At 38.0% G+C, this 12,748-nt stretch overlaps 1 protein-coding gene across 3 annotated transcripts in view; it reads right to left on the reverse strand.

Annotated features, from left to right (window-relative positions):
- ACTN1 (actinin alpha 1) overlaps positions 1-12,748 on the reverse strand; it is a 129,804-nt gene that overhangs the window by 51,644 nt on the left and 65,412 nt on the right. For all 3 annotated transcript variants that reach the window (XM_051977890.1, XM_051977889.1, XM_051977888.1), the window contains exons 2-3: positions 8,333-8,447; positions 3,119-3,238 (exon numbers count right to left, since the gene is read on the reverse strand). In XM_051977890.1, coding sequence (XP_051833850.1) covers positions 3,119-3,238; positions 8,333-8,447 — 235 coding nt within the window. The remainder of the gene's footprint in view (positions 1-3,118; positions 3,239-8,332; positions 8,448-12,748) is intronic.

Consider the following 12,748-nt stretch of genomic DNA (forward strand, 5'->3'; position numbering starts at 1 on the left):
AGCCCATTCTTAACCATTGTGCAAATATAAAGGGAATCAATGAGATCTTTTGAAGAACTGAATAATATCCCTTACTTGCATTTGCCTCATTGTGCCATGGAAATGGTCTTATGCCAGTTGAACCCACACTGTCAAGTACCTATGCCAATCTAGATTTGTCATAGGAGATGTGACTGCTGTCCAAGGAATGCTAAGCTTAAAAAAAAAAAAAATCAATACAACAGGAAATGAATTTTTCAGCCTGGCAGCTTTAAGGATGATCCACATTAATTAATAAAACAATTTATCAGAATAAAGAAGACCAGGGTGGGCACAAGAAATGAGATCAGTTACTGGGGAAGGCAATCAGGAGCAAGGAGGAGCACTGACTGATGCTTTGACAAATCTAGTTCTTGGACCTTATTTCATTCCAAGCTCATATATAAAATTATATTTCATCCATAGCACCCCATCTTTTCTAGCTTCCTTGGTCTGAGAAGAAAAGATTTAAGAGAGGGCAAAATAGCTGCCTATAAGTATCTGAATAGCTGTCACATGCAAGAAGGGTGATATTGGTGCTGTCTTGTGCCTGACGACAGATTAAAATTACTGGGTGCAGGCTGCCCAGAGAATTTAAGCTTGATGGTTTAAAAAACACACACACACACACACACACACACACACACACACACACACACACACACACACCCCTTCTTACACTTAAAACTAAAGTGTAATAGAGCTACCATTCAAAATACTGAGTTCCCTCTTGTTGGAGGTCTAAAAGCACAGCTAAATAACTGCTGGCCACGTTCCAGATCCCTCTAATTGAGATATAAGCTGGGTTTGATGTCTTCTTCAGACTCAGATGCTTATCTAGCTCATGTCTACATAAGTTTAACCCCATTATTCCCCTGCTCAAGAAGTTGCAATGGTTCCCTATGGACTTCAGGATAACTTAAATTCAAACTCCTCCATTTGGCATATAAAGCCTTTCACAATCTGGTTTAAACATATCTTTTCAAACTGGTTTTAGTGCTCTCCTTCCCACTCCCCCACCTACTCAATGTTCCAGCCAAACTGAGCTACCTGCTGTTCCCTATATATGCCATCTTTTGCCTAGTATCTTTGCAGAGGCTGTCCCCACTATGCTTGAAATGAAATACACCTCCCCCTCCAGAGATCAGCTCAAGTGCCAATTCCCACTGAAACCTTTTCTGATTACCCTCGTGGCTAGTGCCATGGAATTACTTTATAAATATTTTATATTGATTTACCTGCACATAAGAAAAAAATCTGTTTGTAATGTCCTTCAAGGCAAGGACAATTTTGTTTCAGAGGCAGCACTTAGTACAATGCCTTGAAGGTAACACTATGTCTACAAGATAACAGATATTTAATAAGGAATGAATACAATCCTCAGCATCCTTGCACAAAATTGCTCTAATTCCCTTTATACAGAACAATCTTTCTTCATTTAATTTCAATAGAGCCTCAATTCCTATTCTTTTCAAATGATCCCTATTATAGTCTCTAAAAAAAATAAAATCACCATTGAGAAAGTGGACTTGTCTTTACTTGGAAGCAGCAAGATACAGTGAAAAGAGCGTCGGACATGGGGGAGGGGGAGGCTCCATCCAATTTGTATGTGTTATGTGACCGTGGGAAAAACACCTGATCTCTGTCAGAATATCTTCACATATAAAATGGGAATTTTAATACTTACCACCTTGGGCTAAGAAAAGTGCTTTGTGAACTCTAAAGGACTAATGAATTTGAGTTATATAAAAGTTGGCTCCCTCAGGAGATGCCTAACAGCCCTTGTAACTGCTAGGAAAATAAGCCCTTCCCTTCTGGTAACAGGCTGGGTGTGATCCAAGAAGTAGAAAGCCAGGAAGTTAAAAAAAAAAAAAAAAAAAAAAAAAAAAGGAAAGGATTCTTTGCATGCATGCAAATATGTGTGGGTTTATTACACCTTCTTGCCTCTCCAAAGTCCTCATGTCAACTGGTTATTAGAGATTCTTGGGCAGTAAGGAGCCTGCACATAGATAGCTTGAAAGATTTCAGGATTCATACAGACAAAATCCCTCCAAGCTCCCTATTTTCTGCTAACAGCTTTTGTATCCTTCCCACTTTCCCATCAGATTCTACTTCCAGATGGAATGCTCATTTGTCAGTGGCACAGCCTTAATCAGGCAGCCGCCAATAGGCTGCCAGCTAAATGATTTCAGAAATGGGTTCTTTCTGGAGATATGATGAAAAGTCTGAGAAATGAACTCTTGTTACTGTTCCTGTCAATGGAGGAAAGACTAAACAATTTATGGTAAATTAATAACAGAATACTAGTGAGTCATTAAGAAAATGATAAATAAGAAAAACTCAGAGGAACTTGGAAAGGCTGTATGAATTTGTTCAGGGTGAATTTAGCAGAACTAGAATCACTAAGTCAATAATAGTATTCTAAAAAACAGAAACAAAACTCAAAAATCATCAGAACACAGATTAATGCTGTGACCTCAGAAGCCTAACAATGAGACAAGTCAACCACCTCCACCTTGCTGAGAAGTAGTATCCTATAAGCACATAAAGAGACCAAACTTGTTTTTCTTAACTGTATTTACTTGTTATAAGAGAGGATTTTGTTATAGCCAGGGGATCCTAGGCCTAGGAAATTAATAACAACAACTAACATTTATATAGCTCTTACTAGCTCTGCTAAGTACTTTACAACTATTATCTCATTTGACCCTTATCACAACCCTGACATGGGTGCTATTTTATATGTAATATCTTAGTAGTAGTATAAAATATTTTATATTCTCCATGTTATAGAGAAAGAAACTGAGTCAAACAGGAGTTAAATGACTTGCCCTATAAAGTGAATGAAGTTGATTTTGAACTCATATCTACTGTGCCATCCAACTACCTCTGAAATGACGTAATATGATAAGAGAAAAAAAAAAGCTGAAATGAATAGTCTTGGGATTTGTAAGATAAGTGGTACTGGATATTCCTCCTCCCACAATGGTCATTGAATCTGCAAGTGAAATGACTGTGGGGAAAAATGAGTAGAAACACAAATATCAACCATTACCATTTGTCTCACCAGATTCCACCATCTAAGGAGTCAAGTTTTTACCTTCTGCTCCAATGGACACCAGTTTGACTCCTTTGCTAGCAATGAAGTCCAGGGCCTTATTCACGTTGGAGATTTTATGCACTCTCATCTTGCCTCGTTCTGGCTTGGCTAGACGTTCACCTAATTAGAAAGGAAGAAAAATAAAGCATTCAAATAAGGGGAGAATATGTCAGTACCCTTTCTCTCCCCCAACAAGCTCTGTATCAGGGCATTCACTGAAGTATAGCAAAAAACATATGCATCTATCCCTTCAGCGAGCAGAAACTCCAGTGGGAAAGGAAAATCTGTAATCCTTGCTTCCTCCTTTCAAGATGCTAAGCATTTCTGCCCTTCAAATATTTCTACTGACCTTCAGAATCTGAGCAGAGGAAGAGAAAGGTTCATCATGTCTGGTCAGTCAATCATGATGATAAAAAAAGGCAGAGGCCATGCCTGGTTCAATATCACACAAGATATTGAAGAAGCTTTAGGCTAGCATCTATCTATTGGCCCCAAAGCCCATAAACACCTGTTCAGTCCCTAGACCTTCCATATAAACAGAGCCTTGCAACTATCATTTGGTACACTGGAAAGAGCATTGGTTTTATGATCAGAAGATCACAGCTCAAGTTTTCCTGTGTAATTTATTGTATAACCTAGGAGAATGTTTGGGCTTCCCTTTTCTCTCTTGTTAACACAAGGCTATCTATATCAACCACTTCATCTCAAAGAGTTCCCATGAGGAAAATACATTGTAAACATTAAAACACTGGGGAAAAGAATAATTATTCTTGTCACCAGAGACTTCTGCCTATCTTACAGAAAGCAATACAGATTCTTCTATAGTGGATTAAAGGCATTTTTTTATTTTGGCAGGGAAGGGGTGTTCATAAATTGTGTAATAGTTTAACAAACTCCTAGAGCAACATATAGGGACCAATGCAAAACAAAGTGATCATTATCAGGAGACAAAGCACAATGACCATCATAATGTAAAAAAAAAATAACATGAAATGGTATCAGGATTTTGATCAATGAGAGCTTTGGGGAATTTTGTATGAAGTATGCTTTCCGACTTTTAGCAGAAGTGAGAGGCTATGAGTACAGAATAAGCTTTACCAGACATGACCAGTGTGTTAATTTGTTGCTCAACTGTAATAACAATTTTTGTTAAATCATTTTTTATCCCAGTTGGGATTTTCTTGACAAAGATACTAAAGTGGTTTTGATGTGGGAAAGATTCCTTTCTAGATTCCCACCCTTTCCTAGTTAATAATGTAAATTACCCTTTAACTCACAAATCCTGGTCCCTTTGAATTCTAATAGAAGATCAGGACCTGTCCCAGCCCCAGGATCTGAGCCAACTTTGGGGCTACACCCAAAAGCCCCTCCAGCTAAATCTCCCATTATAAAAGGGAGGAGCTGGGACCCCTTCTTTGCAGAGATTCCAAACATGGTAGCCATGTGAGGACTCTCTGTCCAGTGCCCTCCTTATCTCTATCTTCACCTATCTCCTTACTTCCAAACCCAATAATAAGCCTCTTTTATCAATCTAGCTCTCGGGCCAATAAATGCTTTTATTGGGGACTCGCGCCGCTATTAGACCCCATTTACCACCATATCCTTGCGCCGCATCCAAGGGGGGTTGCAGGGGAGCTTTGCTTGACTCCCTGTACCTCAAACTTGCCACTAGACCTTAACTAAACCCTAATTTCATTTAGGTACCTCTCAAATCTATACCTCAACAGTTTTATCATTGCCTTCTCCAACTCATTTCACAAAAGGAAACTGAAGGAAATAGGATTAAGTGACTGGTCTGGGGTCATAACACTAGGAAGTGTCTAAGGATGGATTTGAATTTAGGAAGATGAGTCTTCCTTTCTTCAGGCCTAGTATACCTTACTCTCTAGCTGCCCAATAAGTTAGTAGTTAATAAAATGAGTAGTTAAAATAAAATTTACTTTTTTTTTTCTTTAGGAAAGAGAGGTAGAAGTCTAGTCTATCAAACTATCTAGTCATATTGTTTGGCTCTGCTTAAATTTCTTTTTTTCCCCTTTTTTGGGGGAAGAAGAGGGAGGGAACTACACGAACAGATTCAGTGGTAGGTAGGGGGAAAGAGGTAGTAAGGGAGAAGGGAGAATTTAGGGAGGGAAATCATGGCATTAAAAACAATAGGTATCAATAAAACTTGGCAAAAACAAACAAACAAAAAAGAGATACTGAAATAGATTTGCAGTTCTTATGCAAGGGAAAGAGGCCCCTGGCTTTTTTAGCAGAAAGTACACATAAAAGCCATTTACATGCAAGGGAACCAACTCACTGAACTGGGAGATTTGCCTCTCACTGAGTTCTGCCCTCCCTCCCTCCTTCTACCTCTAAAACTCCAATTAAAAATCCTTGCATAGGTTTTGTGACCAGAAAGAAGCCAAGATACTACAAGAAACCCGTTTCCAATGTCAATCCCTGGGCTGAATCGTTTCTCTCCAAAACTTCAAACCAGCCACTATGGGCAGCATCCCCTGCTCACTGCCAAGTGCTTCTCAAGCTATCCCACCACCACTTCTGGCAATGCCACATTCTTCCACCACTACTGAAGACTGGCTCATCACTACTTCGATACCTAATCCTACTTATTGAGGGTCAAAGTCAGAAAGGGGAAAACAGCTCAGTGCCAGCCCCAATTGTCCTGGTGAGATTGCCCTTCCTTGAGCCCTTCCATAGTGGTGCTCCCCCTCAAGGCGCCTCACATAGAACCGAGCCTCATGGGCTACAGATGGTGAACAGATTTCATTCCTCAAAAACAGTCTGGGTCTTTCATAACCATAACTTGATTTTTGTTTTATTATTAAATCAATACTTTCCATTTACAGATCTCGAGAGCTCCTGTCCTCTCAGGATACAGAAAAAATTGGTAACCCAGGATTCATTAAGCCTATCTTCTATATTGTTGCATAAACATTAATAAATAAAATTAACTAATTAAGAGACTTTACAGAGGCATCTAGATAGTATTAGTGTGGTATCAGAATGAACGAGATAAAATGAGATCTCTCAAGACAGTTGTGAAAATCGAGTAAGGCTTCATTTATTTCAAAGTTTGAGTAGGCCTGAAGGACTTTAAGGTCAAGGGCTTACTTAAGTCCCCTTCTTGTTATCCTATTTCAGCCAAATATGGGCAACTATGTACTTGTTGGCCAAGTTCAATTTCTTGGGTAGTTCCCGCGTTTAGAATGTAAGATCCTCAGCCAATAAGGATGAGGGTCAGTGGTGGGAGGGGGAATTTGCGTTAGGGATAAAAGCGCCGACCCTACCCCCTACGGTGCTTCCTCCCTTCAACTGTCTGCTCGATGGTGGGACGCCTGATTCTCGCGAGAACGTAAATAAACTTTGCTTTGCTTCTAGAGATTTATCCAGTTGTTTTATTAATGGTTTCTGACCCACACAAGAATTTTCTTACTTCCTAGATAATGGCTCCAATATCAGTTAAGTCCCTGATTTCCCTACACTACTTGCACTGAGTCCAACTAAACTACAGGAACTGGTCAAACTATGAAGGCTTCAGTAAAAGAAAAGTAGTTGGGGCAGTAAATTTTTTCCTAACTCACTCTGCAAAGCAATATCAGGTCTGGGATCAGCTAGACAATCTCTTTCTAGATCAGGGCTGGGATCACCTAGACAACTACCATTCTCCAAAGATTCCCCAATCTGATATTACAATTTAAAAATTAATGAGGGAATGCTTCACTCCTGTAACCTTCTGAGGAGGAAGGAACAATTTCTGTCTAGGGCCAAAGGCAAATGAGGGCTCAGGGGTTTTAGAAGCCTCTGCTTTGTAGGGCAGAGCTACCCAATGGGGACTTCCCATTGGAGTTTTCAGGCAACATCAGCCTTCATTTTTTGGGCTTTTTTCCTCCCTATTTCCTATTTAAATTTTAAATTTTAAAAAAAGAAAAGAAAAATGGGACATTAGCTCTAGAAGGGATTTTAGAAGTCATCTAGTCAATTTCCTTCATTTTCTTACAGATGAAGAAACTGAGTCCCAGAGATGCTAAGGAACTTTTCCAATTTTTCATGGCCAGTAAAGCAGTGCCAGGAATTTCCTGCTCTTAGCTCAATGTTCTTTGCTCTTTTACCAGGAATTCTTAAAAAAAATTTTTATATCACAGATTTTTCTGGCATACTGCTCAAGCTTATGGAACTCTTCTCAGAAGAATGTTTTAAGATGTATAAGACAGATTACATAGAATTACAAAATAAATTATTTTGAAATATAGTTATCCAAAATATTTTTTAAAAAGACAAGTTCATAACTAATGCATTGTTGGTAGATATTCTGGAAGCAATTTGGAATTACGCCCAAACAGTTATCAAAATGTACATATCCTTTGATCCTAGAGTATCATTACTGAGTCTGTATCCCAAAGAGATCGTAAAAGAAGAGAAATGACCCACTTGTGCAAAGATGCTTGTAGCAGTTTTTTTTGTGGTAGCAATAAGTTGGAGATTGAATGGATGCCCATCAGTTGGGATATGGCTGAATAACTTATGACATATGAATGTAATAGACTATTGTTCTATAAGAAAAGATGTGCAGGCTGATTTCAGAAAAACCTGGAAAGACTACATGAACTGATATTGAGTGAAATAAGCAGAACCAGGAGAAAATTATACATAGTAACAGCAAGATTGTGTGATGATAGACTATGATAGACTTAATTGCTCTTTTCAGCAACGTGGTGATCCAAGACAATTCCAATAGACTGGACATAGAAAATATCATCCACACCCAGAGGGAGAACTATGGAGACTGAATGTGGATTGAAGTATACTTTTTGTACCTTTTTTTTTTTTTGTCATGGTTTCTCTCTTTTGTGTAGTTTTTCTTTCACAACATAACTAATATAAATATGTTTAAAATGACTGTTCATGTATAACCTTTACATGTAATTGGAAAAATAAAATGCTATTGAAATTAATTAAATATATATAAGTTCATGGGCCTCAGGTCATAAATTGCTGCTCTATACATGCTGCCTCCAAAAACAGATGCAGGCTGGCCAGAAGTTTGGCTATTCCTAAAACCTGGGCTCAAATCTCCAACTTAAATGTAATACAAAAAGTGGCTTTACTCAAAATGACTTAAGGGGACCCCCGTTACTTGTCCCTGTTCAGTCTTCTATCTTAGATAATGTTTGTTCAATGTTACCCAAACTCATCTCTTGATTCCAGCCTCACCTGAAATGACCTCCAGCAGCAACATGAGCTTCAGTCCATCCCGGAAATCCTCCTCTATATTCTCAATCTGTGTGCCCGCTTTTCGGAGGTGTGAATTGCACCATGCTGTGAATGTCTAAGGAAGAGAAACAAGAGTGATTAGTATTCCCATACTCATTAGTCTCATACTGTTATCTCACTGGCTCTGTAGAATTGTTGATTCCTTTCATCAGTCCTAATGGACTCCGAAGAGGACTTATTTCCAAAATCATAGAGGGTAAGCAGATCCTTTTAATGACAGAAAATGAAAATTCAGCTTGATTTTATCTATGTGGTTTTCTCTCCCTCTCTACAATAAAAATGTGATTGCTTCTTTTTAAGGTAATATTTAGTACAGTACCCTACACAATTTGGTCCCTAAAATTCACCATTAGAGAACTATAAAATGCAGCATTATTTGGTGTTTTAGATGCCCATCTCCAGGAATAATACTAATACCTCATTATTACTTAATTATAGCCTTTCCTTCTTGAAAACTTACTGAGACTACCATCCTTGGATCACCAAAAAGTACTACGTTTTGTTGGGCAAGAGGAGAAGCAGGTTAAGAAATAAAATTCTAGTACGAGGTAGACATGGAACATATTGGGAAGGAGAATGAGAGACTGAGCTTCAACTGAGCACCTAGATACCTGAGTGGGAATGAAAAAAAATAGTAGATGGTGGGAAGATGTGAAAGACTAACTTGTCCTTTTTATTTTTGTTTGGGAAGGATTCCATGATCCCACAGATTTCCCAGGTCCCTCTCAGGACTGCTGAACTTCATTCTATAATCAAGTAGCTATTCTCAGGAACAAATAGGAAGGGCAAGGAACATGACTATTCACTTCTTTTGTGAACTCACCTAAAAGACCAGCCAACCATTTGTACCCCAGGCATTACACCCTGTTCTAAAGGACATAGCTAGATTGACTCTTTTTCTTTCCAGGCTTTTAAGGTATATTTTTGCCTTGTTTTTAAATTTTATTTTTAATACACATTGTTTTATGAATCATGTTGAGAGAGAAAATCAAAACAAAAGGGAAAAACCATGGGAGAAGGAGGGAAAAAAAGAATAAAGAAAAAAGAAATGAACATAGCATATGTTGATTTATATTTAATCTCCAGAGTTCTTTTTCTGGATACATATATCTACCCCATTCCTTTTGGCTCTTCCAGATTTCTCTGAATTAAGTAGTACTAAGGAGAGTCAGGTGGCATAATGGTTTGTGCTCCAAACCTCACATATGGAATATTCATCTTCTTAAGTTCAAATTTGGCCTCAGATACTGACTAGCTGTGTGACCTTGGGCAAGTCACTTAATCCTATTTGCCTCAGTTTCCTCATCTGTAAAATGAGCTGCAGAAGGAAATGGCAAACACTCCTACCACAAAAATCCCAAATTGGGGTTGGACACAACTAAAATGACCAAAACAATAATAAAAGAGAAGATTCACAAAAACTTAGAAGATTATTATGGACAAAAGGATGAATATTGATGTCCAGTGCTACAAAAAGATCAAGGATAAGAGATTTAGGATGAATATTGATGTCCAGTTCTACAAAAAGATCAAGGATAAGAGATTTGAGAAAAAAATCATTTGATTTGTCAATAAGAGATCATTGCTGAGTTTGAAGAGAATAGCTTTACTCAAATGATGAAGTTGGAAGTCAGACTGCAAGTTTTAGAAGCAAGTGTAGACAAGAGGCAGAAGAGAAATGTTAGATTTTGTTAGTTAGATGTTAGGATCAAATAAGGATTTGAGTTGTTCATTTGTTTTTTAAGTATGGAGAAGCCAGACATGGTTGTAAGCACCAAGAAAGGAGCTAGTACATGAGAGACTGAAGATAACAGGAGGATGACAGATACAATGCCATCAGTAACAGAACTTCCCATTATAGGTAGGACTGGTCATTGTTCTTGTTGTCCTCATGGCCTACTCTGTGATCCCATCTGGAGTTTTCTTGGCAAAAATACTAGAGTGGATTGCCATTTTTTTCCTAGCACATTTCCTAATGAGGAAATTAAGGCTAATTGTCTGTAATACTCTTTTTTTTTAAAAAATCTCGTTTATTATTGTTTTTGATCATTTCAGTTGTGTCCAACCCCCATTTAGAGTTTTCTTGGTAGAGATACTAGTATAGTTTGCCATTTCCCTCTGCAGTTCATTTTATAGATGAGGAAATAGAAGCAAATAGGGTTAAATGTCTTTGCCAGGGTCACATAGCTGAGGCCAGATTTGAATTCAACAAAATGAGGCTTTCCAACTCCAGACCTGGCTCTCTACCTAACTGTCCAGGACTGGACACATTTTCAGGCAATTTCTTCTTTGGATATCAGGTGTAAGTTGTATAAGTTTAATTGATGCATGTCTACTTTGGAATCATAGGATAATAGATTGAGAGCTGGGGAAGGGGAGGAGACTCAGAGGCCAAATGGTCCAATGCCCTCGTTTAATAAATCAAGTCTAAAGAATCTCTTAAAAGATGGAGTAAGGATATGTTGGGGGTTTTTAAGGGTCATGGATAAGAACCCCTGGGCTAGGGTTGGGGGGAATGCATGGTAAATGCTGTAGGATAATGTAAAATTCTGCCCTTTGCAGTCTGAACTGACTCAGGCACCACTGAAATGGCTATTTCCCTGACCTTCCTTATGAGACAGTGTAGTTCCAGACCTTTAGAAATGCAAGAATCCATCAATTTGGAAAGGAAGGCTATAAATATAGATGTAAATGAATGACTTTATCACCTCAGCACTCCATGCTCTCTCATCAATGTGGCTAAGCCTCCAGTTTTATCTGGCCATTCCAGATGCCCCATACTTCCTTTCACCACTCAACATTTACTTTCATCATGCTTCCTAAATTGACAATAGAACTTTACTAAAAAGAGAAGAAGGGAGACTGGAAACAAGGATATTGAGGGCAATAGCAGCTGGTAACAATGTCCTTGAAGCAAATTCTCAGGGGGAATTGGGCACAAAACCACCTATAGAAGCAAACATCAACAGTTCAGCTCCCAGGGGAAGTGGTAACAATTTAACTCTTGTACATCTTCCTCAGCTTTCAGATGAGCCACCTTTTTTTTTTTCCCCTCATGTAGCCCAGCTGCAGGACTGTTGTACTGACGACCCTAAGTATCAGGAGGATCAGATGACAGGAGGGCAGATGGTAAAAGGGAAGAGAAATGTTGAATACCTACTTTACAAAGTCTCTGATAAAATGATCTCAGGATACTTTACAAATGCAGGTAAGTATGAATGCAATGTCAAATAGGGAGCTGTACATTTCTTCACTATGATACTTTGTGCACTGGATCCTATACCACACGAGTGAAATTTGACCTTGTATTTCTGCTGTAAAGAGTAGAGATGATAACAGCCATTCTTACGGTGGCAAAGATCTGGAAATTGAAGGGATATCCATCAATTTGGGAATGGCTATACAAGTTGTGATACAAACTGTAATGGGATACTATTATGCTATAATACATGATGAGTATAATGCTTTCAGAAAAACCTCTAAAGACATATGAACTGATGTAAAGAAAACAGAATTTGGAGACCATTGTATACCATAACAGCAATATCGTATAATGAACTCTGAATGACTTTAACTATTCAGCAAATATAATGATCCAGAACAATTCTGAAGTACTTCCAGAGAAAGAACTGATGAGTCGGAATGTTGATTGAAGCAAACTTTTTAAACTCTGTTATTTAGTTTTTTTAAGTCTGTTTTCTTGTGCAGCATGGCTAATATGGAAATATTTTACATGACTGCACTTGTATAATCTATATCAAAATGCTTGCTTTCTCAAAAGAGTGGGAGGGAAGGAGGGAATTTGGAACTCAAAAGTTATTTTTTAAAATGTTAAAAAAATATGTTTTTACATGTAATTGAGAAAAATAAAAAATAGAGAAAGAAAATGGACCTGTATTTTCAATTACTGGGATGATGAAATACTTCTATCAACCTCAAACTTAAAAAAAAAATCTTAGAGTTGCCAAAACTGAGAGGTTAAGATCTTGTCCAGGGTCACACAGCCAATATGCCAGAGGTGGAATATGAAAACAGGTATTCTGGCTTTGAAGCCAGTTTTCTATATTTACCTCTCCCTACTTCTATTAATTAAGTTAAAAAAAAAAAAAAAGAAGAACTAATCTAACAATATATTTGATAACTATCAAGGCATATTTCAACAACACATCAGACCAGCAAGTTCTCTACTGACCATGTTGGAGTAAATACTTATAGGTTCCATTACCCTAAATTCAATCTGGGTTTTCCAGATAAGCCTGCTTGTTGTAAGATCAACCATTGATAAGATCATAGATATAGAGATAAAAGGGATCTCTGAGGCATCTAATCCAAATATCTCATTTTATAAATCAGAAA

Source organism: Antechinus flavipes, chromosome 2 (assembly GCF_016432865.1).
Source record: "Antechinus flavipes isolate AdamAnt ecotype Samford, QLD, Australia chromosome 2, AdamAnt_v2, whole genome shotgun sequence".
In the NCBI taxonomy this organism is placed as follows: domain Eukaryota; kingdom Metazoa; phylum Chordata; class Mammalia; order Dasyuromorphia; family Dasyuridae; genus Antechinus; species Antechinus flavipes.